At 40.4% G+C, this 26,344-nt stretch overlaps 4 protein-coding genes across 4 annotated transcripts in view; 1 reads left to right on the top strand and 3 right to left on the bottom strand.

The window, feature by feature from the left end:
- Positions 1 to 7,105, bottom strand: part of cfap221 (cilia and flagella associated protein 221) — a 129,002-nt gene extending 121,897 nt beyond the window's left edge. The window contains exons 1-11 of the mRNA XM_023395394.2: positions 6,957 to 7,105; positions 6,605 to 6,705; positions 4,967 to 5,053; positions 4,749 to 4,844; positions 4,327 to 4,427; positions 4,018 to 4,121; positions 2,889 to 3,048; positions 1,647 to 1,779; positions 1,349 to 1,463; positions 1,034 to 1,145; positions 367 to 454 (exon numbers count right to left, since the gene is read on the bottom strand). Of these exons, the coding sequence (XP_023251162.1) occupies positions 367 to 454; positions 1,034 to 1,145; positions 1,349 to 1,463; positions 1,647 to 1,779; positions 2,889 to 3,048; positions 4,018 to 4,121; positions 4,327 to 4,427; positions 4,749 to 4,844; positions 4,967 to 5,053; positions 6,605 to 6,705; positions 6,957 to 7,086 (1,227 nt within the window). The 5' untranslated portion in view covers positions 7,087 to 7,105. The remainder of the gene's footprint in view (positions 1 to 366; positions 455 to 1,033; positions 1,146 to 1,348; positions 1,464 to 1,646; positions 1,780 to 2,888; positions 3,049 to 4,017; positions 4,122 to 4,326; positions 4,428 to 4,748; positions 4,845 to 4,966; positions 5,054 to 6,604; positions 6,706 to 6,956) is intronic.
- A 1,027-nt stretch (positions 7,106 to 8,132) lies between these two features.
- sctr (secretin receptor) lies at positions 8,133 to 12,454 on the top strand. The gene is made up of 13 exons (XM_023395422.2): positions 8,133 to 8,308; positions 8,394 to 8,493; positions 8,927 to 9,040; positions 9,479 to 9,585; positions 9,961 to 10,070; positions 10,152 to 10,284; positions 10,365 to 10,518; positions 10,602 to 10,662; positions 10,750 to 10,819; positions 11,296 to 11,387; positions 11,756 to 11,894; positions 11,997 to 12,038; positions 12,128 to 12,454. The coding sequence occupies exons 1-13, from the start codon at positions 8,228 to 8,230 to the stop codon at positions 12,311 to 12,313; spliced, it is 1,389 nt and encodes a 462-aa protein (XP_023251190.1). The 5' UTR covers positions 8,133 to 8,227; the 3' UTR covers positions 12,314 to 12,454.
- Positions 12,455 to 12,993: 539 nt separating this feature from the next.
- LOC111646039 (acyl-CoA-binding protein-like) lies at positions 12,994 to 14,745 on the bottom strand. Its single transcript, XM_023395423.2, has 4 exons — positions 14,542 to 14,745; positions 14,125 to 14,242; positions 13,364 to 13,426; positions 12,994 to 13,270 (listed from the first exon to the last, which is right to left on the bottom strand). Exons 1-4 carry the CDS (start codon positions 14,545 to 14,547, stop codon positions 13,197 to 13,199), a joined length of 261 nt encoding a protein of 86 aa, XP_023251191.1. The 5' UTR covers positions 14,548 to 14,745; the 3' UTR covers positions 12,994 to 13,196.
- Positions 14,746 to 15,315: 570 nt separating this feature from the next.
- LOC111646035 (metalloreductase STEAP3) lies at positions 15,316 to 21,874 on the bottom strand. Its single transcript, XM_023395419.2, has 7 exons — positions 21,796 to 21,874; positions 21,114 to 21,167; positions 20,747 to 20,990; positions 20,035 to 20,301; positions 19,374 to 19,901; positions 18,633 to 18,797; positions 15,316 to 17,392 (listed from the first exon to the last, which is right to left on the bottom strand). The coding sequence occupies exons 3-7, from the start codon at positions 20,972 to 20,974 to the stop codon at positions 17,105 to 17,107; spliced, it is 1,476 nt and encodes a 491-aa protein (XP_023251187.1). The 5' UTR covers positions 20,975 to 20,990; positions 21,114 to 21,167; positions 21,796 to 21,874; the 3' UTR covers positions 15,316 to 17,104.
- Between the last annotated feature and the right edge of the window lie 4,470 nt (positions 21,875 to 26,344).

Below are 26,344 nucleotides of genomic sequence, written 5' to 3'. Positions count from 1 at the left end.
ATACCCTCTGTGACTCTCAATACAATCAATCACTGACGCAGAATGATTTATTTCAAATGGTCAAGATCACAGTGTGGATCCAATGGTGCATCAGCGGAATCAGGTTATGACATTGGTATGTGCGTAGAGTCGAACATAAGAGATTAGATATCAACAGTGGTGACTAACTAACTGTCTGTTTACATCCCCAAAGCCACACAATTATAGGAAAACCTCGAGCATAATTATCCTCCAAATCGAAGTAAGACAAAGAATAATAATAGGACAGGGAGTGCAGTTTTTTCTGACGGGGCTCCACAGTGTCAGACTATGAAAACCTCTGCTCTACATGTTTCTCTATGTCTCACGCCAAGTGACAAATCCTACCGTGTATTCATGCAGCGTGATCTCTCTCTCCTCCAGTATCTGCCTCCTGGTTTGCTCTGACACAGGGTCTTTACCCAGGTGAACTTGCCTGAATGAAAGAAACATACATATAGATGTTAACTGCAAAGATGACTTTTATGAAAAATACAAATATTAAAATAAAAAAGTTAATGTTATTGGTGTTAATGGTTTGAATTTCTATTATTTCTTTCCAATTGTGGATGCATGAACGCGTATCATTCCGACACTAAATTCCTGCTGGCATTCTACCAAGTATAACAAATTCGACATCCAAAACAAGAAGCTTTTCTAATAATTATTTTAATTTATGTAATTATTTCTTTCCAGAATCTCTTCAACACTGGGCGAAACCAAAAAACAAGACTAATTGAAGCGTGGTTTTCACTGCATCCTCTCATCCAACGTTTTGTTGTCACAGTTAAATTATTATCTAACTTGTTGAACTGTGTGATAAAATAGTGCATCTGTATTTTCGTAGTATATTCATGTATGTGTTTTTCCACATATTTCCCCTTATTGCTGATTAGATAAGCATATTCCTGGATGATCTGATGATAAATGGTACATCTTAATCTTCCCCCTGTTCTAAAACTGTACAAATGCTTTTAATTTTGTTTCTGAAATGCTATATTTTAGTTGAACCTACCATCTGACGTGGTTGGCTTGCTCCTCCTTCACATTTTGTTGAACCTGTTTTATGAAAAGTGCCTCCTTCATCTGCTTGTTTTGCAGACCAAACACACTGCCGCAGGACATGGCTGAAGAGAAGGGGAAAATAAGAGACATGTGCATGTCCGTATGCATCATCTGAAATGCAGTTTACTTCATGGCAGCAACTTGAGTACAGCAGGACCTTAATAGAATGAAGTTAATCTAAAACATAGAGAATCACGTTTGATGTGGACGTATGTTTCAAAAAATCAGCAACAACTGAAAGAGTAAAACAGAAGGTTGCCTCTACCTTCCTTCAGGGCTTTAGAGCTGAGTTTACTGGTGTCTTTGATCAGCATCTTGGCAACGCCCGCGGGGGTAGAGACATCCACCGGCGGCTTCAGTCCGGACTGATCCCTCAACTTCTAGAGGACAGGTACGGAGATAACGGCAAGAAATGACCAGTAATACGAGTGCAGTGAAAGTATAGTTTTACTCTTAGTTTACAAAGTAAGTAAGGAGAAAAATAACTTTTCATAACTACTTTCAACACGAGAGCGATTGATGTGGCAGAACTAAAACTAATCTAATCTTGACCGATACACTACCTTTGATTTGTCAGCCTCCTTGGTTGACCTGTATCTGGTTTTACTTCGAGGAGGCACTTGGAGGGTGGCAGGTGAAGGTCCTTTATATTCTGCAATCGCTGCATCTCCATGACCCGACTTCCTTTCCAGCTGACTATCACGCAGAGACATATATAAATAAAAGTAGACATGATGGAGTGAAACTTGCTTTAATTATAACAGAATTGTGCACATTATTAAAGAACAAAATAGATTCAACACTATAAATAAGTTAAATAGTTAGCTACAGGTAGGGGATAAACTGTTCAAATAGTTAAAAAATAGCCTCTACCTATGTCATATAAGTCAGGCAGGAGACACTTGCACATATCTCATCTTTTATTTGGTTCCACTGAGGGGAACAACAAACAGAATGTTTTATATGCTAAACATCCATCGAGTGGCATATCAATCTTGATATCACTGCACCAGCCACCGAGCTATTTTCATGAATTATTAACTTTTGGCCGAGATAACACCAAGACAGTGCATTGGATGGAGCTACTGCTGTGTGATGGATAGCACCCTCTTTCTCATGGGAACAGAATTAAACATTATACTAGCTGAAAAAACAAAACAAATGGGCACTTCTAATCAGCACACATGGACATTTTCTCTGAATCCAGTCAGGAGCATTTTAGTCTTTGGTAGTTTGTTTGCTCATACAATGTGAGAGCTGGAATTACTGAATAGCAGAAGAGAGGGGAAAGACTTTACTTCATTCTTCTACTCTATTATTTAAGATTTCTGTTGCTCATGACAACTAAGTGAAGCATCATAGAGAAATCTTTGTAATGAGGGGTTTATGCACTGCAACCCTACTATAATATCCCTCTCTATGTAACTGTCATTGGGCTGTTCTTGTTGCTTCCCATTAATCTAAATGCAGATGTCTCTTTAGTCACTGTCCAAAAGTCAGACACATGCATATATCTAATATATAACAGAGTGTCAATAAAACCCACAGAGAGGGTGTGAACCCGTCATGAAATGAGCAAAAGCTGCATTTGGAGTATGAGATAGCACAGTAAGATAAGATGGACTGATAAGAGCAAGATATAAAGATGTGTTTCGAAGGAGGAAAAACAGATCACCACCCCTTAAACAAATAGCTTCTAGTGGCTCCTGGTCAGCTGACATTACTGTCGGTGAGATGATAGTGATATCTGAGCACCTAATGCACCACGGTGAGTCTGTCTTTGAACACGATGTTGCATTGCTTACCTGAGGGCTGGGTTAGGGGCAGAATTCCCAGTGATGGTACAGAGGTAAGGTTTGGTGTTGAACTGTGAGATGACCAGCTGGATGGTGACCTGAGAAGTCTCATACTGGAAAGGACTGAAGGTCACCGTGAGCTTCACCTCACCATTGGCTGGTATCACACCTGCAAGAAGCAAAGATAAAACAACAGGGACGAATGGTAGCTGAAACTAATGGAAAAAACCACTGCAATAGATCTAAAAGTGGAATAGTTAAAACATCAAGCTTCTGCCTGTCCAAGTGCTAGTAGGACAGGTGCAAACTTGACCAAACCAACTTAAATATTCACAATCGCCCACTATCATATCAGTAAAAGTGATATATTTGAAACCTTAGGGGTGCATCTCTGCAGGGTTACTGGAGCTCATCTGACAGGGCTTATTGGAGTATAAATAAATGACTTAGGCTACAAATAAGTGACAAATGACCTTAAAAATGATATGAGTGTGATATTTGCTGCAACAGAAAATAATAGGTTGAATTACAACTGTGTAACTGTTTTTCTTTTATGTTATGAGCTGCAGATGCTGTAACATGGCCATGGAGAGGAAAATGACAAAAAAAAAGAAAAAAGACAAAAAAAAAAAGAAAAAGCATTTCCAAAAGAGGAAACTCATTTGTATCTCTTCTCTTCATTTGAGGTTCGTACCGAGTTAAAGCTGCAGCAGTAATTCAGATCCCAAGTGCCTTTTCCGCCATGTGTTATGATGCTTCCCAGATCATGAATACTGCTTAATGTCAGTGTGTGGAAACTGGAGGCATCCTTCAAGTTCTGTAGTGACTTGTTTAATACACAAAACAAGGTCTTGAGAAAACACAGCTCATCTGCTCTCCAAATGGGATTTGTTCTTTACCTGCCTACCAGCCTAAAATAGTACTATTAATGGAAAAACAACTATATTTATCCATTTAACCTGAAAGGCAAATTCTGAAAATCTGAATTAACGTTGTGTTGAACAGTTAGATAAAGGGTAAAAACTGCAGAATGCCAGTGTGTTATCGTTTAAGGACTACACGTCAGCCACAAAATGTGCTGTAGAAATCAATAGAAGACATGTATGGTGTTAAAATTAATGATTTCACTTGAGCCTACCTGAAAGGGGATGGATGGAGAACGCCTCATGGGGCTGAATAACGTACACCTGGAACTCAAAGTCAATGGGGCAGCTGCATCTCAGAGGAATAGCATGGGTTACACTAGAGACAGTAGGACAAAAAAAAAAAAGATGAGATATATATTTTTTTTTTTATGATTTGACACCAACGGGTGAATAGAAACATGGTTGGTTGTACGGAAGAATACAAAGAGACAGGAAAGCCCTCAGGCAGATAGGAGGTCAAAAAACAGTCCGCCGTGGATCTCAGCACACACAATGTACAATATACATACACACAGACACACCTTTGTCCAAGTGGCACGGCTGATAGGTCGATGCGAGGGGGGATGCGCAGGTCATCGATGACAGGGTAAGCATGAACTGGAATTAACAGGTTCTCTTCCCCCTTAGAGAGGGTGTAGGCGGGTTGAATGAACAGAGTAGAGGGAACACGCAAGAGAGAAGAGATGGAGGGTGAAAGAAGCACACAGATAAGAGAGATCTCAGGGTAAACATGGGGAAGTATCCTCAAAAGAGATAAGTTAAGGCAGCTGGGAATTGTTCCTTGGTGGTTGTTAGACTGTTTGCCCGACTGTATGTGACATGCTCTAGATTTAGTAGATGGTTGTGTCTTTCCAGTAACTGTAAATGTCAATGTGATGTCCTTTGAGAATCATGTGTGATTAGCACAGCGACCACAGCCGCATACAAACCGCTGAATCCTAACCTTGCAGTGAACTCGAATGCAGTCATAGAAGTAGCGCCACTCATCGGGACAGAATCGGACCTTGAGCGTGTAGGCGAGGCCGGGGATGAGTCGATACTTCAGAGAAAACACAAAGAACAAGGTTGAATCATCAGAAACAGCCCTGATTGCACTAATGGACAAGTAGAGTCATAATTTTATATTCAGGTCAGCAATTTGTAATAGAAAAAAAAAAATACCTTTTTCGTGTAAGTTGTTTGGAAGTGCTTGGTTTGGGTGGAAATAATATGAATATTCATAACCTCAGATGAGATGTTGATTAGTTTCTGAGGGAGAGGAAGAGAGGAGAGACAAGGATATTTCATTTCCATCCAATCATACGCACTTGAGAAAAACATTTCCATATTCCTGATGCTTACATCCAGCCTACAGTGACTCATCACACATACAGAGGGTAAAAATCAGTGCCCATTCAATTACATCAAATGTATCCACACTGGAAAACAAATGAGAGGAAGTTATGATGGGATAGGACATTGACAATTATTTTTCTAGATACCAAAAACTTGATCTGCCCTTACTGGGTGCCTAAAGTTTACAGATATTTAATTAGCCTTTAGGCAGATCTCGGTATACCTGTGTGTCTTTTCACCACTTCACCAAACACTGATTGTAAAATACACAAAAGCATGGCCATGAATTGTGTGTTACTTCTCATTTATCAAGAAGCACAGGAGAGAACTTGTATTCTTTCTCTAGCCATTGAATTTGGCAGATTCCAAAATACTCTGAGGTGTGTGATTTGTGTGGAGTGTGAAAAGTCCCATTTTCCTTTGTACTGTGCAAATTATGATGATTTAAGAGAGCTAATTTTCCATGAAATTGCCTGAAAAAACCCTGAAATATCCTGGTGTTCACATGATCTGAAATTGGAATGGTTGTTTAATTTGTTAGTTGTTTAAAAAGGGCAAGAATGATTATTTAATTAGTATTGAATTTTCTACACTATTGTATAGTAAATGTTTTTTATCAGTGATTTATAAATTTTGCTAAAGATAATGAAGGTCTGAAGACTTTTTTATTGTTTGACTGTGTATATGCATCACTATATTTCTGGCTTTAATGAATTTATGGTGTCTTATGATCCCATGTAGCTGGGCATTAAGGAAGTTGTATGCATGACAAAATAAATGTTATTCATTCATTCATACTATATGACGTGGCATTGCCGTCAGGGCGTCAGACAACAGACACGTCCCTCCGAGACACCCTGAAAACAATAATTTTTGGACATTATGAATACTATTTGTCATTGGTCCAAACAACTGTTCTCACAATAGCAGTCTCCAGTTTCCTGCACACATACATTCCTGTCACAATAGACTCCAATCAGCTAGACAACCTGCATAATGACTCCACTGTGAATGCAGCATAGCCCTATTACACCCTGGAAAGGACTTTTGTTGATACAATGATACAGCAGACCCTGATGAACAAACACTCCAGTCTTGGACACCAACCATGTATCAAGGTAATCATCAGGTTTTCTAATGACGCTTTAACACCTGTGTTCATCAGAGTATGAAAAATCAGCCTGGTAACTTCTATTTGTCCTGTATTTAATGTACTTATTTTATTATTATGTGTGTTTTTTCTGGTCTGTATTGTTTTTCTCTAATTGTATTTCAGACTAAAGAGGAATTAATTGTCATCCTTAATAAACGAATGACAAATTAAGCTTACTGGCACTATAATATTCATTTAATAAAATAACTTATCAGTAAATTAGTTGTCTAATGTACCCTGTGAATGGGAAATTGAAATGACTAATTGTAAAAACTCAAAGGATATTAAAACCTCAGCAGTATTCTCCTCACCAGAATTTTTAGGTAATCCTTTCCAAGCTCAAACCCACTGAAGTGAAGCTCTGGGGGCTCTGCTTGGATCAGGCTGTTGCTTTTGAGTTTGGCATAGATTTCTATAAAGAAAACATAAAAAAAACAAATCAGTGAACTTCAATAAGCGTAGTAGAAAACCAACTGAATGCAGGATTATTCACATATGCAGACAGGTTACCAATAAAGAAAATTTGAAATATAAATGTTGCCATTTTGCGGGTTACAAGATAACACGCATTATATAAGTGAGCAGCAATGTACATAAGCTGCTTGTTACCGTAAAGTTTAATACTAAAGAAAAACAGAATTAATGCTCTCTATTAATATGTACTTGATTCCAGTAGGTGATTGGGGATGTTGCCTCTGCTCCTGCTCTCCTCCACCAGCTGGCTCAGAGGCAGAGGAGTCCCCTTCCTCAGGGGCTCTGAGAGTATCTGTGGGGCAGAGAGGGCCACCTCCATCCTGGCAAAAGGTCAGCTCTGGCTCCTCATGAGAGAAATGACAAAAAGGCTTGAGGACAGTCAAGGAGACACCAATGTGTTGGGAAATACTACGTCAGTAAACCTATGAATATTTCATGAAATATGGAAGGACCACAGGTTATTCAGTCAATTTTCTTGGGTACTTTTTAAATTAACTGTCATAATGTTAGCATTACGATGGGGAAAGTTGTGGGAGCACATGCCCTTTACCTCTGCAATATTTGTGCTACCTGCTTATAATATTAATGTTGTATTAATACACACACACACACACACACACACACACACACACACAGTTGTATAAAGCAATTGGCTACAGACTGTGACAACCCTGACTGCAGCGTTAGCAAGAAAGCTAATGACCCAGATATAATTAGATACCTAGTTAGCTTAATTAAACTGGTGTTAACTTAAATAGAGGCTACGTAGCAAAATTTTTATCAGCTTCTAATGACAAAACTTTTGAGCAACACAACTTCAGGACTTACTTATGTTTTAAAAAAAATCGACTGCTTTTAGTTAAAAACAAAAATATTCCAATTTAATTTCGTACCAGAAACGTTTAGCTACCTTCTCTTAGTGTTGATGGCAAAGACCCCACTCTCAAACACTGTCGTTGCCATAGTGACGCCAGTGCTCTGAAGGGGCGGGACAAACAGTCCTGTGGGCGCATACGATTTGCTGTCAGCAGGTTCCATTAAACTGCGTCAAAAACTCAAAATAAGACCAGAAGCTAGCCATTTTACCTTCAAAATAAAAGCCTATACTATTACAGCAGTCTGTATTGCATAGTATTTGTTTGATTATATATATTATAAACAGATTACATGTATTAACGCTTAATTTACTATACATCATTCACCAAATATACCTGTCGTTTTCACATAGATGTATAATATTTATTTGTGCCCATGAACAAATACTTTATTCTGAAAGCTACGACAGGACGCCCCAATTTAAATTATAGCTACCTTGATGAAGGGGCTTATCAGAATACTGTGCATAGTTATCGACACTCTGAGGAGGCCTATGTTTGATTTTCAGACCTCATATATCTGCTACATGGCAGGATGCTTGCTTTTCATTCTAATCATATATGCGGCTTGAGGTCCGGACGTAGATGCCTATCTTGATGGAAAAAAGGAACCTGTTTGACACCATGAAAAAAGTTGGACTTATTGGAGTGTTGCTGCTACCACAGGTGAGAAAAAAGAGATGCATATTTGAGTTGAATCTGTGAAGAAAAAAAGATCTTTAGTGCATTATTACCTCCGTTTTTTTAATAGGCAAAATCATCACCAGGTTGTCATCCTCATGTTAATCTTGTGAAAGAGGAGGAAAAGTGCATGACAGATGTGCTACTTTTTAAGCCACAAAAAGCAACAGGTAAATTCATACTGTTTCTAAACTTACTTTATACTTATACTGATATGTACTAAAAATACTGAATAAATGGATTATTGCTCGGGGGGAAAAAGTTCCATTGAGAAAAATGTTGATCTCTGAAATGAATGAAGTTTTTGCAAACTACAGAAAGTTGATGCAGAGTTTTAGTGACACCTAATGGTCATATGACATAATGCAGCCAGAGAGCAGCAGGCACAAAACACATTAGACAGAATGCATATTATTTTGAAGGATCAAGATTGTTGCAGATATGGTGGTTTTGTTTTATTCTGCAAGTAAGACCATTGCAGCACTAGAGTCATATATTTATTTGTTTTTTACTTAAACTATAATGTGTTTCCATTATGTATACGGGTTCCCAACAAATCAAATTCAAAATAGTAAACATGTCATTTCTGTTCCGTCTATTAAGAAAACAATATCAGTGTACATTGTAAGGGAATGTGGGATGATCTGAACTGCTGGCCACCTGCTTCTCTTGGGGAAACAGTCTCTCAACCATGTCCAGAATTTTTCAATTCAGAAGGTGAGCCACTACACATGCGCACCCACACACACACACACACACACACACACACACACACACACACACACACACACACACAAACACAGTGACGCACATTTACAAACACCCATTACGCATACCACATTGCACTGGTTAATTATTTGCCATGAAACTCTTTTGTTTTGATACGGAACTGAGAAAGCTTCTCCCTCTTAGGGTCTCTATCCAAACATTTAGCCATAAAGTGCTTGTGTACATAGAGACACTGGGAAACACATTTGAGTGCTACATTTACACTGATAGATGATAAAGACAGATTTCATAATAATTTATTTGATGAACCAGAGGTTTATTGAGGCAGCTGAAGAGGGAAAGTAATGGTTTCACAGCTGCCAAATAAATCTATAAACACAGATCTACATATTATAAAGACCCTTAATCACCATTGCGAATTTGCAGGGACAGTACATCGCAACTGCACTGCCAGTGGGTGGACAGACCCACTCGTCCCACACGAAGACGCATGTGGCTACACCTTCAATGAGACGCTTCACTTTCTCGGAGAGGTTTGTGGTATCTAATATACAGACAATGTGGTAGTTTATCCAATATATTGCTTAACTATGAGGCACAATTTCACCCAGTCATGCATTAACAACTGAAAGAATTCTGTATCCCAATAAATAGTATTTCTATGCATCCCACCAAGTCTTTGTACTTTATGTACTGCACTGCCTTCAGGCTAAATTTCTAACTTAATTGCCTGACTTTCTGAATCCTAAATTATGCATAAATTACAGGTCACTACGAGCAATAAAGTGTTCCTTCGGGTTGTCAAGTCCGATGTACGGTGGTGGTTTTAAATGGTTGGCAGTGTTAGATGTGCTGTCAGATCACACTGCTTTGAAAGTGATTAGCATTGTTCTCTTTCATTTGTTCAGTCCTCAGATTCCCATTTGTACTTCTCCTACGTGAAGACCATGTACACAGCTGGGTACACACTCTCTCTCATCTCTCTCACCATCGCCATCACCATATTCTGTCTGTTTAGGTAAGACACTTTTCTTTTCCTCTCAACTGAAGAATTATATCGTTGTACAAGCTTAAACTGTGCGAGTTCATATTTGTTCAGGAAGCTGCACTGTACCAGGAACTACATTCACATCCAGCTCTTCATCTCCTTCATCCTGAGAGTCATCTTCATCTTCATCAGAGACTATCTGCTGTTTACCAATGAGGAGCTCTACCACTGCGACTACTACCCGGTATGAATGAATGAACTCACCATGACACTTAAAGATGCTTTCTGTCTGACACTAACTCACCTTTCCTCCTTGTGCGACAGGTGGCATGTAAGGTCGTTCTGATGTTCTCCAACTACTCCATCCTGGCAAACTACAGCTGGCTGCTGGTGGAGGGCCACTTCCTCTTTACCCTGGTGAGCCGCTCCTTCTTCTCCCTGAAGAAACACCTCGCCTGGTACATCGTCCTGAGCTGGGGTAGGGACATTTCCACAGCTCAGTATAGCAAATACTGACTCTGCACCTTTTTAGATTTAACCAAGATTTATTTCATCTCACAGGTTTACCATTGCTTGTTATTGTCTCCTGGGGGTGTGCCAAGTTTTTTTATGAAGATGAAGGGTAAGGGGGCTCAACATCTGCTTCACTCATTCATTTGAAAATAATATTACAGTATGACTTTGACAGTTATTTATTTCTTTGCCAAAGATGTTGGGAAACCAGAAGCCATGAATGGATTTGGTGGATACTTCGAGTCCCAGTTCTCCTAACTATATCTGTAAAAAGTTTTTCTTTTTTTTTTTACTTCAATTTAATTAGTTTTAAATCATTATTTTTATTTAAAAAACAGCTCCACATTTTGTGAAATACACCTATTCACTTTCTTCTCAATGGTTAGATGAGAAGATACCACACTCATATCTAAATATGACCCTACAGCTACAGCTAGTTAGCTTAGCTTAACAATAAAGCCTTGAAACAGGGCGATAGTTACTCTGATTCTGAGCAAACTAAGATTAAGAAAATCCGTTCATCATTATCTCTTAAACTCAGACCACATTATATCTATCATTACTATTTCAGACCAGTGACTGCTAGTTCCCTGGCAACCTCACAGTGATGAAAAAACTCCCAGGAAGTCACTGCACCCCGTCAAAAAACCGTGTGTGAATAAGCGTATTTCCCAAAATGTCCCAAGTATTTTCATCACAAGAAAAGCATAACAACTGTGTTCACAGGTTTTAATCCTTTCAGATGAACCTCATCTTTTTCTTGGGAATTTTGAGGATACTGGTGAGCAAACTGAGGATGCCAGTTGCACAGAGGAACGAATTCAGCCAGTACAAGTGAGTAGTGATCACACTAGTGCGGTATTGTTGCTCCTTCATATCATAGATCTGATAAGTAAAGACGAGGGCCAGTAGCTGTTTCTATATGTAAGGAATAGGTCATGTATTATTCACAGGATAAAAGAGCAAAGACTGATCCTATTTGCTTTGTTAATCCAAGTAAAAGTACAAACACGTATAGATATACTATGATTTTAAGCCAAACGTGTAGTGGTTTCCATCTCAATGGTTCAGGCATTCCTGTAGAGACTGAGAGTTTCAGCACATTGTGCACTATCTCAGAAAAAGGTGTGACAGCTGGGAAGACTGTTATTCTATTTACTTCATTATTAATGAAAGAAAATGCCTTCCTTTTCTTTCACCAGGAGGCTGATCAAATCCACATTCTTTCTGGTGGCTCTGTTTGGTCTGCATTACATCCTGTTTATTTTCTTACCTGTTGAAGTCAGCAGCACGGTCTTTAAGATATGGACCATTGCAGAGTTGGCTCTGTCATCCACGCAGGTAAATGATCTGTATGCATAAGAGAGCTAAAGCATCCAATTAACTCAGAGTAATGATAAATACAGCTACACTCACTGACCTTTCTCTCTTCACATCTGTAAGGGTTTCGTGGTCGCTGTCCTTTATTGCTTCATGAACGGAGAGGTAAGAACTGGGGCCAATTAGAGACAAAACTTCCTGAATTGAAATGTGGGTTTTGAGTAACTTGAGGACCTGTGTTCATGTTGTTCCAGGTGCAGCATGAGATTCAGAGGAGGTGGAGGAGATGGAGGCTCACTCGGCACCTGCCCAGTCGGCGCAGGCAGCATCACAGCTCCATCAGCCACAGTGGGACTCCTCACACACAGGTCTCCCTGCTGCCTTGTTCTCCAGGCAGCCCGACAACCGGCGGACTCCCCGTGGATACTGTGGAGATGTGATTCAAGTGGGGACTGGTTCATTTTCTCTCACTTCTCATCAATACATAATGGATCTTGGCTTAGTACAGACTGTCAATTAGTACACCACAGCAGCTTGAGTGTTAAATACAGTGGTACTGCAAAAAATGCATATTTTTCTAATCCCTGCAGTGTTTTTATTTAACTACATGATTTTTTAATGTTCAAATGTCATAGATAAAATTTACATTTATGTCGAGATGTTTGAGATTTTGGCAGACAGAATTTGGTAGGAAACCAGAAACACTATCCATCCACCACCCACAGTTATGGAGATATTAAAACTCTTAATTAAAGGGGCCACTCCAGGAATGGTTCAAATTGATGCAGTAGATGCCAAGATATGCTGACTGTTTGCTATTCGTGTGGTTATAAATAAAGTTCTTATTATTATTCTTATACTTATAAAGAGTTCCCCTATAAACTAAGTAAAACCCGCTTCACTGATTTGCTTTGATCCCAGTGACTTCCTGGAGTCTTGTCGTATCATTATAGTGGTGCCAGACAGCGAGCAGAGCCTCTAGGAAGTCACTTTGCCGCCCGACAAAAACAGTCCAGCACATAACGCTGCATAAAACCAAACTGTGCTCATTCCAGCCGTGCGTGGGACGAAGCATTTCTTCCGCAGATGAAAGCGGTTAAACTGTTGGCAGAAACACGTCTGAAGCCCCAAAAAACAAGTCTTTATTTTTGATAGCCGGTCCTGTACACGGATGCTCTGAAAATAATATACTGTATTTGCACTTAAGGGAATAGCTTGACATTTTAGGAAACACACTTAGTCATTTTCTTGCCTAGAAAAAAGCTAAGAAAACAAATGGGAAATATTTCACTGAAATTACAACAGCTACGTGAAAAACAGACTCTAGATTCCGTATTTTGCCTTTAGCTTCTCCACCAGTTCAACATAGGCAGCCATCGCTTCATCTGCGGACAGTCCTGTTGATTTAGGAAACAAACAGTATGTTGAAACTCTCCTTTGATTATTGCTGTTTTTCTGTTTTGTTTTTTTAAAACTTCTATAAATCTTACCTTTCTTTGCATCCCATGCATCCCATTTTGCTTTTCCTGTGAAGTCAAGCATCCCTGGACGCGCTGTGGAAATAAAATCAACCATCAATATCATAATAATAATAATAATAATAATAATAATAAACACTACAATACAGACGCAACACAGTTTCCTCTTACTAAATGCCACACAGGTGAGTTTAATTTTCAGTTTCTTGGTTCAGTATTCTGATCTATCACATGTGTAAATGTTGCATACTCCACTACTACTCCAAAACTTCCACAGTCGGTATTTTAAAAGCCTTTTCCAGAATTTTTAGATTAGATATATTTAAATATGACTGTTTTTAGACCAATGGAGAAGTAAATATTCAGCATTTCTCCACCAGAATCTTAAATTTTGAAATAACATTTAGACCTCAGCATTGGGAACAAAACACTGAACACTTCAATAATAATTTAGCTCAGTAAGGAAAATCTGATTTTTTTGTGTTTTAAAATAGTAAATGTGCATTTTTTTTTGTCTAAAAATGTTTCTTCCATTAATGAAATGAACGTTAAAAAAAGAAGACGACAATGAAAACAAGCAGCTTAACATAAACTAATCAGTTTTGGCATCACTCGTAAAATGACACCAAACTTGTTGGCCCTCATTTTTGTCTCCACCCCAACTGGAAGTGTTCGTGTGCACAGGTGCGGGAACAGTCTTCTTCAGTGTTTCCATACGAATTATATAGCATTAAAAAGCCTTAAAACAAAACAGTTACACTGCAGTGACTTACCTATGTTAACATCACCAACTGTGCCTTGTTTATAAAAACCATAAAGTGCAGCCAGTTCTCCATGGTCTGGTCTTTGTTTCAGTACCTTCACCTCCTCTGCTGCTTTGTTAAAGGATTCCTGGTTGAGGGGGAGAGAGAGAAACAGATCCTACTTACTTATGCACTAACCTTGGATAACGCAGTGTGAATTTCATTGTACTTGTTCATTAATCAGGAACAAGTTTAGACGTAACGCTTCATTACATTTACACGAGACTACACGTGCAGCTAAGCAGAGCATCTCCTGCTCTCTAAGGATTTATTACAGTCCGCATGAATGTTGGTTAATCAACTCCACTGAGAGATCACTTACTAGTACCATAAATCTTTCATGAAACACTGTAGGAAATGAATAAATTCAAAAGAGATCATACTTACAGTCATGACTGCAGTGAGAGACACTCCTTTCTGCTGCTGAATGCACTCCCCAGTTGTCAGTCAGGGCTCGTCCAACTTGTCCTGCAATAACTTTCTTTGTCTGCGTTGGGAGTTGCTGAGGAAAATGAGGCCGGACGTAGGTTTGTTGCGTCAACACTGTCAGGAAAGGAAGCTGTGTCTCTGTTAATATGGAAACTGTAAACTCTGACATGACAACTGTAGTTTTTAAGTGTTATATCTTGAAGTCTAAATACTTGGTAATGCCATGACTTATATTCCATGATAATCATTTTTCATTCTCATGTTACCTCTAGTTCACACTTCAGGTTTCCAGTTACACCTGCAGAACTGCAAAACAGACATTTTTAATAAAACTTCAAGCTTCTTTCATACATTTAGTAAGAAACCTTCAACTTTTGGGAAAGCATGTTTCATATGACTTGTTGACTTTGTTATGATGAAGCTGCATTAAAACTTTTGTCCTGTTATTGATTTGTTTTCCAAAGCACACACCCACATTGAGGAAAATGTTTTCAGCTTGGCGTGACAAGAGAGATACTATTTCTCCACCACAAGGTGGCAGCATCCACATATCCAATGATATGACGGGTTCATTGCTGCTGCACACCTTGGGTAAAATTTAGATTACTTACTTTAACTCAACTTTGTAATGGTGGATATCCGTCAAATATTTAACACTACAAGTCTTAAATGAAGCTGCAAATCTGTTTCACATTATTAAAGACCTACGTAGAGTAAATACAGTGAAAACAATAGTAGAAAAATGCTTTATTCTATGTTCTTGAAATTTCCATTTGAAATCTTTACATTCATATCTATAAGATAATAGACACTATCTTAAATTTCAGTACACTACTGTCAAATGTTAATTTAGATTCAGAAAACATATTCATCAGGTAACAGGATCATCTTTGGCAAGAACACAAGACTGAGAAAATACAAACTCACTTTAAACATGAAAGAAACTGCTGAAATCACTAAACAGCAGCAAACTGTGTGTTTTTCTTCTTGTAGTTAAAACAAAGTTCTGCAACAGCTCACTGAGCTAAATATGATGCACTGATGGGAGATTACCAGGACGTCAGATTAGTACAACACTAAAAAAAAAACAAAAGAATCATCAATAACAAGTAAAAAGGAAAAAAAAAACAAATGTAGATTTGTTCAATGTTGTTGTTGTACAATGTAAATCGACCCCCAGCAGCCAACGGCTTCAGATATGAACAACACCTGAGTAAGGGACTGTATGAAAATTATTAGTGGGGGTGAGTGGTCAGAAAACGGGGGCAACTATTGTCATATGATTTTTGTGAGAGGCTTGTTTTCTTCTTCCTCTGTATTTCTAATTTAATTTTAAATAAATTTAAAATAAAGATTTTCCTGTGAGAAACGGCTCATAAAAAGATAAAAACGTGTGTTTTGCAATATGCAAAGGACAACAGTCACGTTTCTGTAAGAGGGCTTTGAGAAAAAAGACATGACGTTATCGTTCTTTTTCCCATTAGCCTCGAGAGACAAGACACTTAAAGCTTTGTTTATACATATATTGTATAAAACCAAGAGTGAGGTAAAGCAAAAGCTTCTAACACAGTATGTGTTGGTGAGGCTTATTGTGAAAATGAATGTTTAAACTGTCATCTTAGTTCTTTAAGGGAAACCATTTGACCAATTTTTATTTTACTAGTCTTTGAGTATGAAGTCCTCGTTTAATGGTTAAAGGACTGAAGTTTACAGGGTCCAGAGAAAATATTAATAATGCTGGGGAAGGTCATGCTTTTTAAAATAGCGAAACATAAGAGTTAGCCCCCACCCTCCCCACCATAATCGTTTTCATACAGTCCACAACACTATAAACGAATATGACAGCATAATGAAATTTCATAGTTTGAGAATAAAACCACCACCGACATCTAATCAGTGAAAAACCTCACAACAAAATGAAGTTTCATTTTTGTACGTGGACAGAACAAGATGATCGGCTGTGTTGAAGGCTCTTTTTTAACAAAACTCTGCACAGAACAGAAAATAAAAAGCATCAAATCCTTTAAACTGGAAAGAAGAAAAAGGCCAAGTCCGTTTCTGATGATCAGACTGAAGAAACCTTACTCCAAGGACTCGAGTTATGAACTAGTGTAAAATTCAGTTGTACTGCTTCGTGTTCAGCGGGTTCATGAGACGTGTAACAGTGACTGTTTTGCATAAATTAAACCAGAAACTAAAATTTTTTCTTTAGTTCTAGGTTGAAATTTCAAACTGGATGTCAACAGGAAACAATAAATTAAAGTATAAAGTACAAAGAGGAACTAAATACTGATTATTTGAATGCATAGTGCAAAAGGCTGAACACTACCAGATAATTATATAACACTTTCAACAGGCCATAGAAAGAAGCCTTCACTACATTCCAACGATGTATAAATCTTTCATCTTCTGTGCGAGTGTTGCTGAGCGCGATATTCGTGAGTGCACACACAAAGAGCTCTACGTTGACACCTTTCTTTGTCTGGATCTTCATTCACACATCTAAAAGAGGCGTTTTCTTTCACACATTACTGACATCCTCCAGCCCGTTGTGGCAGTCGTCGTTCGGCAGGGTGAAGCGGATGTGTCGGCTCCTCTCCCAGCCGCGGCGGATCTGCCTGAGACGCCCGGCCACGCAGGGCACGAAGAGAAGCAGGCGGCCCAGCAGAACCGTCATCGGAAGAATCAGGACCAGTACGAAGGTGGGGGGCAGGCAGAAGCGGTACTGGGCCGAGTCGAAGGCACGGCCCCAACCAAAGAGGAGTGTGTGGAGGGTGGCCACGGACAAGGCACAGTAACCTAGCGTGGACTGCAGGAAGTGAAACAAAGGGTGTCACAGTGCTTATTTTTAAACTGGCAGATATTTGTTGAGGTGTCTGATTGAAAGTTTAGTTTTTCTGAAATAAAAAGGTGTTAAACAGGAAAGGTTTTTTTTTTTCCTACTGTGACATTTTATTACAGGGATTTCAAACTACTGAGGGGGAACAGCAGCAATGTGAAAACGTGTTATTACTCCGAGGGGAATAAAAAAACAAACAAAATAATCCTCGACCACAATGTAAGCATGAAATCCCCTGTACTGAAATGGTACAGATGACATCATCCTGCATCGTCACAGCTATACAAACATGTGTGGGGAAACCTGACAGGAAGCCATCTGCACTCTCCTGCTCCTTATGTGTTTGTTTATTTTCTCAAGATCCACGAAAAGCTGATCCAAGAAACAGCTGATCATCAGCATTATCAATCAGGACTCAAGAGTCGAACACACGCTCAACACGTCACCGTTTGACAGTATTTCACAGCTGCTTTGGCTCAAATGTTGACGTGCACTGCGTTTTCTAAAAAACGACGAGTTCCAGTCTGATCCCCAACCAGCAGTGTCAACTCAGTCAGAACATGCAGGTCAAGTGGACGATGCTCTGCCTTCAGGGTGTAATTGGTATGTCCTGAATGAGACTGATGCTCAAACACAAACACAATAACACAAGTACATCTCTCTCTTACTCACACTCACACACACACACACACACACACACACACACACATATATGCACAAAAGCAAGTATGCACTCTCTCCCTCATCCACACACAAGCAGAGAGTAAACAGCAGTCATGGACACACTGTCCTGCAGCTGTGTGCAGCAAGAGTAGAAGTGCCGGGCAGAAAGACGCCTTACATCGCCCAGGCTGTCGGGACATGACTAATCTGACGGCCACGGGATTATGGAGAGATGAAAGGAGAAAAAAAACAGAGGAGAGGAGGAGAGGAGGAGAGGAGAGGAGAGGAGAGAAGAGGAGAGGAGGAGAGGAGAGGAGAGGAGAGGAGGAGAGGAGAGGAGAGGAGAGTGAGTCACAACACTCCTGATGGCTCTGCCACAGCCCAACACCAAATCTGGGGCAGCTGCAGGAGGACAAACACTTGGGAGTCACAGTGTTTGTATGTGTGTGACTGCAAGACCATATGAGCATTATAGTATAGGAGAATCAGCCTGACACCTGTCCGTCTATGTGTCAAGCTCTGTGTGTGTGTGTGTGTGTGTAGATACCTGTATGAAGCTGAACTCCCTCCAGTTGACGGTGTTGGCCACCGAGGGCAGCGAGGTGACGGCCAGCAGAGAGAGCAGCCCGAGGGCCATGATGCCCACAGAGAGGTACAGCTCCATCCTCCACACCTCCTCGTCAACCCACGAGTTCTCCGCATTGTCCTTCACCTGGACGATAAACAAACACAGAAATCATCAGCGTGTCCTGCTTATGTAGCCACAATCAGGTTTGATATAAAACTGTGCCAGCAGTTTCTTTTTTCTTTTTGGCTGACGCATGAACAAGCTGATTAAAGCAGAACAATAGCACACTGATTTCATGTAAGTGGACACGTAATTAATTATTCTTCACGGCATTGCAATCGTTTGTTTCTGAGATCAAAGGCCAGAAACGTTGGTCAACTCTGCAACTGCCTCAGTATAAACCAGATCTGAACCTATAACTGCAGTTATTCTGCTCTGAATATATAGGAATGAAAGGATGAACCTGTATTGTGATCGCTGGCAGTTTGGTAGTACATAAGAGAGAGGAGAAGGCCAGAGCTTTTGTCAGTGTCGGACTCAACGAGGTTGTGGCTATTTCCTGGGAAATTCAAGAACATATTGAATTTGAAAAAAAAAAAAAAAAAAAGGGAAATTCTGACCCTCACTGAGCTGATCCCTTCAGGCTGTGACTCTCTCATCTGTTAAGCCAATGAAAGCACCAGAACTAGCTTTAATCCATCCCGCACAGACTCCTCTCACCTGTTTAAAAGCTTCGTTGAGAAGTTTGTAGCGAGCAGACTTCCTCATGGGAAGACACAGGCTGTAGATGGCATGCAGGACCGCACACAGGAAGCTGCACAGCCCTAACTGCTTCCTCCTGGTTAGCCACCGGTCCAGCCAGTCGGGGAATCTATTGTACTTGGTGCCCCACCACAGCTGGAGGAAAGCGGCGCACAAACCGGGCACGTAGACCAGCGCCAACATCACCAAGGCCACGGAGGGAAGAGTGACATTGACAGTCTCAATGGGCATTTTGTAGAAAACACTCTTCCTTGCCGTGACGAAGGGCTGCAGGACGTCACGGGTGAAGTTGTACAGGTAGAAGAAGATAAACAGGGCCAGGGTGCAGATGATGGGAATGCGCCAGGAGGGAAAAAGATAGAGGGGCAGGTTTTCGATCTCCAGAGAAGAAGAGAGGAGGCCCATGTCGACAGGAATGAAGCCCATTCTGCGACACAGCTGCATCACTGAGCTCTTGGCTTTGTGATTGTCACTGCACAGGAAAACCTGAGGAGAAAAGACGACAAAAAAGATCCATTCCATCCTCTTTTTCCCCCCCCAAACACATTTGATTTTCACATCCGAAGTATCACTTGACTTCCATGAAGCTGAACTATAAGGGGCTGCTGAAGTGTCCTACCTGCCTGCTCCCATCCCGAGGGCCCATCTGGAGCGTCCAGGCCGATAAGGTGTTAAACCCTTTGACGACAAAACTCTCTGGAAACAGATCGGCCAGCTGTTCGGCATTTGAAGGCCCGTCTCGGTTGATCTGCAAACTGTTGCTGACGTCCACCAGCGTCTTCCCAGCCAGTGCCGGTTTTAATTGAACCAGTGTGGAGTGGTGCTCGGGGAACACGGCTACAAAGACCAGTTCCGCCTGACTGGCTGCCTCCATCTGGGAGGTCACCTGGAAGACAAAGAAATGAAGTGGTCATGCTCTACATTCAGAGGAGTAGATGCACATTATAATAATCACATTATAATATATATAGTAAAAGGTGTCATAAATACTCATACAGCTTTTCACAAAAAAAGCTTACAAAATGCACTGCCGTAAAATATTAGACATCTGGTTGAGGGAATTATTTTTAATGCTGAAATTGACAGATACTTACACACTGACTATGCAGAATGGGAAGCTTTAAATATGCTGGATTAACTGCTTTATACTGTTCCCATACCACAACTTTCTGTCATCTTGAACTAAGATTATCTGGCAGCTTTGTATTCAGGATAATCACAACAGTTATTAAATGTAGTGGGGAAGAATCGGAGTAAAAACATAATTATCATCCATGAGAAAAGAAACAAAAACACCAATTACATGGTGTCATTGTGTGTGTGTGTGTCACCTCAGCCTCTTCAGGGAACAGAGCCACAGAGCGTTTGGGGGTTCGACTTCCCACCACCACTTGGTAGCCAGAGGCCACCAGCCTTCTGGCCAGTGAGCGAGAGAAGTCGCCCGTACCCACAATGCCGATCACTGGAGCGCCGGGCTCAGACACAGAGGCTTCAAGATGTCTGGATCGTCCTCTTTCGCCTCCGCCTCGGATTAAAGGTCTCGACATCTCATCAGGCATAACAGCACTGACAAAACTGCAGAGAGAAGACACGAGTCCTGGTTTTGGCTTATGTTTATTTACAGCCACATGCAGATGTACAGCCAAGAGACAATAATAACTAACTACTCCATTTAAGATGATATTAATATTTACTTACAGAAACTGATGTGTTAGATCTAGATGGTAGAAGCTATTTCATCCAGAATTGGACCTAAAATAAAAGTAATAGCAGAAGAAGATTTATGAACATGCAGGTGAAAGACATTTAGGACAAATCTGCAAATATATTTCTATCTAGAACACAGAACTAGGATTCCCACTGCAGCCATCCAGCACTGATATAAATGGTTACCCCAATTACACTAACAAGCTAACCAGCGGGCTCAAACACACATAATGACATTAAAATTAACTTCATGCACATTTAAACAACATCAAGTCTGCCATCCCGCCCCATGAGCCTCTCACACCAAAGACCGGTGCTGCTTTGGAAATCATCCACGAATACACCAGAGAACCCCCACGTTTCAGAAACCGTCTCAAGTAATGTTGTGTCACTTATTAAAATGGACCAGCAAAAACGATTAAACGTTAAATATCCAGAAATCCACATTCATTCTGTTCAGATGGCGAGGCGGAGCTGCAGCCACCTTGCTTGTTGTCCTTGACTGAACTCGTGGAAACTTTACATCCGAATAAAGTTCCCCTCCTTCACACACAGGACGACACAAGCACGCAAAGAGGTTCGTACTGATAAAACAATACCTTACATGACATAATTCAGCTTCTGTTAAAAACCTACAGCGACACTTTTACTCATTTTCCAGTTAGTTACTCACCGCGCTTCTCCACTCTCTGTAAACTGGTGCGCTTCTTCCTGATAAGATGACGCAACGGTCAAGGCCACGCCCCAGTCACGCCTCCGCGTGTGCGTACGAGATAAAGCAGAAACAATGTGCTCACAGATATATAAATACACCACTTCACACACTGTTCAGATTACAACAAAACAACACTAACCTATTTTAAGTTTATGCAGCAGGAGGGAGGAAAGGGAAAGATGGAGGTATAAGAGACAGAGAAGATCAAAAATAAGCAGAATTCAGTGAACAAACCATCAAATAAAAGGTATAAAATCAAGACGAAGCCAAAAAAAACAATTGTTTGAGGAAGTTTTTTAAAGCTGTGCAGTGATTTAGCTTCTCTGAGATCTTGTGGGAAGCTGTTCCAGAGTCAACATGTACACAGGAAACAGCACTGGACTCAGAATTAAACCCCTGTGGCTCAGCATGAACTGTAATAGGAGATCAATTAACCTTTAATCCATCACCTCCATCATCAAGTCAAAATTTCCAATTATGCTTTGTGCTAATTAGTACATGTTAGCGTGTGAACACACTAAGCTAAAATGGTAAACATCAGCTCGTTAGCATCGCTGTAAGCATGATGACATTAGCATTTAGCTCAAACCTCGACTGAGCTGAAGTATAAGCTCAGAGCTGCTAGCATGGCTGTAGATTCATATTATAACAGTAGTTTTAGTTGTGTCTCCCAAACTGTTTGGCGATGTGAGTAGATTTTAAATTCAGGACCCCCCCCCCCCCGGTTGCTGTAGAGCTGGTGTATACCATGAGCTGGCCTTGGGATTAGAGTAAAAAAGCAAAAGCAAAATCGTGTTAAAAAGATGTCTGACTGCAGGTTACACACTGTCAACATGACTTCATCATGTCTGCCTTTGCCACTTGCAAAAGGTTGAAGCCCCCCTGGCTCGGAGTGCAGCATCAGTGCCACCCCACACACACACACACACGCACACGCACACACACACACACACACACACACAGTCACACAGTCACACAGTCACACAGACAGTCACACACACTGAATGCATGCTCTCCTGCTCTCTCTCGGCCATGTTTGTTTACAGTGCTTAAGGTCACAGTCCTTGACATACATATCTGATTTTTAGTCTCTTAATTCATAGTTATTGATTAGTGGTGTCTCAGTGTGGTAACTCATTACGTTACGAATCCACTGAGGACAGATTTCAGTTCCTACACTCTTTAAAAGAAGCCTGGTGGCCTGGACTGACAACCCTAAAATGAACCCTGGTCCAACATGCAACAAGTCCAGTTAACGAGGGCAAAGCACGTTTAATGGTTATTTACTGTGTAAATGGGTTGGATGTGAAATATCGTGGCAGACAAGGCAAGGTCATGAACGGTTAGCCTGAGGCAGACAGGTACAGCTATGTGAACATCTGACAGGACTTCACTGTCAAAATGTTACATGGAGGAAGACATTTGTTTCTCCACTTTCAAGGGCGGAGGTGTCTTCAGTGCCCTTCATCAGGGATTAGGGTCACATGTTGAGACAGCAGCTGATGATGCAAGTTCTCGTCGCTGTCTTGTTGTGGTTCGGGGAAGGTTTCCACACAGATTTACAGTAACACCCTGTGATGTTTTAAATGAGTAAATACTGTGTGTTTTGATGATGCAGTATTAAGGAAATCACAGTGATTCCTCTGTTGATTCATCCTGTAGTAAAAAATCATACTGATTCAAGTCTTGCTCTGGTGACCTTGCAGCAGATGCTTAATTAGAGGGTTGTCATCACTTTTTTAAGGTGGCCATGACAGCTCAACACAGTACAACTAAAGAACAGCTGAGCTAAATCAAACACGAGCAAATGGACAAAACATCTTCAACAATTTAGTGGTAAGTAAGGTTAATGCTAGCTGTATAGAAAAACACCCGCAACGATATCTGAGTCGTGCTATCAGTGTTGAAACTAAAGTAAACACTATTAGGAAAGTTTACATTTAAAGTTAGCACAAATTTTAATTGAATCTCCAGAAAATTCACTCCTCTACTTTCTACTCCACTATGTTTCAAATGAAAACAGCAAATAACCGGCTTTTAAAATAAGATGCATTGTTTTACTCTTGACCAGGTGCAACATTAAAATGCTGCTTACAAGTTTATGCATCAATATCAATGAAAACAACAATAATGAGGAATGTAAATACCATGTAAATACTTCCTGGATTCTACATGTTTAGACTGTAAATACATTGAATGGCTATTGTATCATAAATAGTCTCAAAACTGGGGTTTAATCTAATTTGGTTGTGTTTTCTTCGTTAAGCTACAAATGCATTATTGATTGTGTTTCTAAATTTGTCACCTTTATTACTTTGCAGCATTTTCTCAATGCTTCATTTGTTTTTAATTTTCTTCATTTGCTTGTGTTTTATCTGTAGCTGCAGCACTTTGAGCTCTCGTACTTCTTGTCCCCTTCCCTCAGTGACATTAAACAACCAACAGTCGTCATGTTCCAGGTTTAGCCTGATCAGACACAGTTTAAAGTCTGATTCATTTTTCTCACCATATGGTTTGTGCATATCACACGGCAGAGCATCACATGCAGCGTGATTACCAGCATGGCAGCACCGCAGGGCAAGAAAATCTGCTGCTCCAGTGTATAATGTGGACAGTGTGTCGTGCTTGGCTCACCATAGCCTAAAGGTACAGTTCACTGTACTAATCACAAATAAAGGTCATTTCTCCAGTCATGTAGGAGAGTTGGGAGCATAATGTGCTCTGTATGCCTTTCTGCGTGCTTATTTTTAGAGTATTGCTTTGTAGATGATTATTGCACTCTTCATTTCAGATTAAAAGTCTAAAACACGACAGGACATTTCCAGCTTTGCCCGGACGCAGATCCTCAGAAACTAACCTCAATTTCATTTTTTGACCCGGCTCTCATGACTTCTCGTGCTCGCTCTCACCTCCAGGCATGAGCAGCCCAGCCGGAGCCATGTTCTGGGGAGTTAAAGCTGAGCCGAGCACAAGTTGAAATTGCTTAGTGTGGGGGGGGGGGTTTTCTGCAGGGCTGCAGCTAAGCCTTGTGTCCGGCCTCTGAAGATTTCTTCACGTTGCCCTGAGCTTTAAAGCCTCTGCCGTGGATGTGGTGCCTGTGCTGCAATTCTAGGTGCTTAGCTCCCAACCAACAGGTTTGAAGTATTTTAGGTCCTTTGAGGGAATTTTTGAGCTTGAGGATAAAATCAATAGACGCTTTTATTTTCAATGAGCATAGGCTCTTACTATTGAGTGTTTCAAATATAATAATAACAGTTTTATTTAGCTGATGTGCTCATCAACCACATGGTTACAACAAGTGCACAGTGGCCTCAGTGAGAAAGAACGGAGGCTAAGGGGGTATTTAAGACAAATCTGTATTCAGTAGAGTAATGATTGCTTGGATGCAGCAAGAATTTTAATTGGTTGTAGAATCTAAATTCAAGGCCTGTGGCTCTCCACCGCGTGAAACAAGACATCAAATATGTCCCTGCAGCTGGGGAGCTTGGGGCTGGAGGTGTCGACAGCCGTCAGACATTTCTGGTCCATTTCCTGAATACATTATCTGCCCCCCAACCCCACCCACCCCCTCCCTCTGTCTTCTCCCCTTGCTCCCCCTCTGTCTGTTTGTGGCTAGTGACCAGTGCAGTTGGTCATATGATGTCACCATAGTGATCCTGCCCTCAGCCATTTGGTTCTGACTTTGACTTTCATGGTCGGAGTCTAAATAATTAGCCATGTATTAGCTGCTGTTGTCACAAGTTTAATCTACCTGTTAAATCCAACTTTAACCCAGAGTCATTAGTGTTGAAAATAAAAATAATTTACAACTTTGGGAGTCTATTTATGGTGCAATATATCTGGATATCAGCATTTTACACAATCTTTCTAACTGAAGAATTTATGGGACCCATAATTTCCACAGGGGAATGACTTAATAAATTGTGTGGTAATTTTGACCCTTAATGTATCCCGCCTATAAGAACTTACATAAATGTCTTTACCTTTGAGATTTATCAATATAAATATGCAGCCATGTGGTATTTTAAGGCTGTGTGAGGATGAATGGGTTTATACTGGGGGATTTGTCTACATGTGCATGTTGGGTGTTTTTTTTTTTTTTTGCTGAATCATATTAAACCATTTAGTGCCATTCTGAAAAAAAAAAAAAAACATTGCGCAGACTTCAACTTTACGCGCCTGCTTTCCCATGCTCTTCTTGTCAAGTCAATCACAATCAAATCGAGTACTTCCGGTTAATCATTTAAAAGTAAAAGGCTTCTTGATAAAGACGCAGTAAATTCAAAATGTACTTGGGCTTTCTTGTGGGGGTTTAATTTACCAGTGCATTATGTTTTATAAACTGATCATATGTTCATATGTAAAATATGAATCTGGAAGTATTACGGCATCTAACTACAGCTGTGTAATGACTGTGGTGGAGTGAGGGGTGCAGTATTTCCCTCTGAGCTGTAGTGGAGTCGACTACAAGTTAAAGCAGCGTATGCTTTTCTATATTTGTCAGCCA

The sequence above is a fragment of the Seriola lalandi genome, unplaced genomic scaffold, assembly GCF_002814215.2.
Source record: "Seriola lalandi dorsalis isolate HSWRI2012SDOR001 ecotype SW California unplaced genomic scaffold, Sedor1 jcf7180002054962, whole genome shotgun sequence".
Lineage (NCBI taxonomy): Eukaryota > Metazoa > Chordata > Actinopteri > Carangiformes > Carangidae > Seriola > Seriola lalandi.
This window is presented reverse-complemented; position numbering and strand designations above follow the sequence as displayed.

What these genes read in the sequence shown, in the direction of transcription:
- LOC111646039 (XM_023395423.2), bottom strand. An exon ending in AGTTGGTGATGTTAACATAG is followed by an intron (nt 13,427 to 14,124) that starts GTAAGTCACTGC and finishes TTATTTCCACAG; the next exon opens with CGCGTCCAGGGATGCTTGAC. An exon ending in TGCATGGGATGCAAAGAAAG is followed by an intron (nt 13,271 to 13,363) that starts GTAAGATTTATA and finishes CTAAATCAACAG; the next exon opens with GACTGTCCGCAGATGAAGCG.
- sctr (XM_023395422.2), top strand. Translation starts at nt 8,228, where the DNA reads ATGCCTATCTTGATGGAAAAAAGGAACCTGTTTGACACCATGAAAAAA. An exon ending in TAAGCCACAAAAAGCAACAG is followed by an intron (nt 8,494 to 8,926) that starts GTAAATTCATAC and finishes CCGTCTATTAAG; the next exon opens with AAAACAATATCAGTGTACAT. An exon ending in ACCATATTCTGTCTGTTTAG is followed by an intron (nt 10,071 to 10,151) that starts GTAAGACACTTT and finishes ATATTTGTTCAG; the next exon opens with GAAGCTGCACTGTACCAGGA.
- LOC111646035 (XM_023395419.2), bottom strand. Translation starts at nt 20,974, where the DNA reads ATGCCTGATGAGATGTCGAGACCTTTAATCCGAGGCGGAGGCGAAAGA. An exon ending in TGTTCCCTGAAGAGGCTGAG is followed by an intron (nt 20,302 to 20,746) that starts GTGACACACACA and finishes TTTGTCTTCCAG; the next exon opens with GTGACCTCCCAGATGGAGGC. An exon ending in CTCGGGATGGGAGCAGGCAG is followed by an intron (nt 19,902 to 20,034) that starts GTAGGACACTTC and finishes TTTTCTCCTCAG; the next exon opens with GTTTTCCTGTGCAGTGACAA.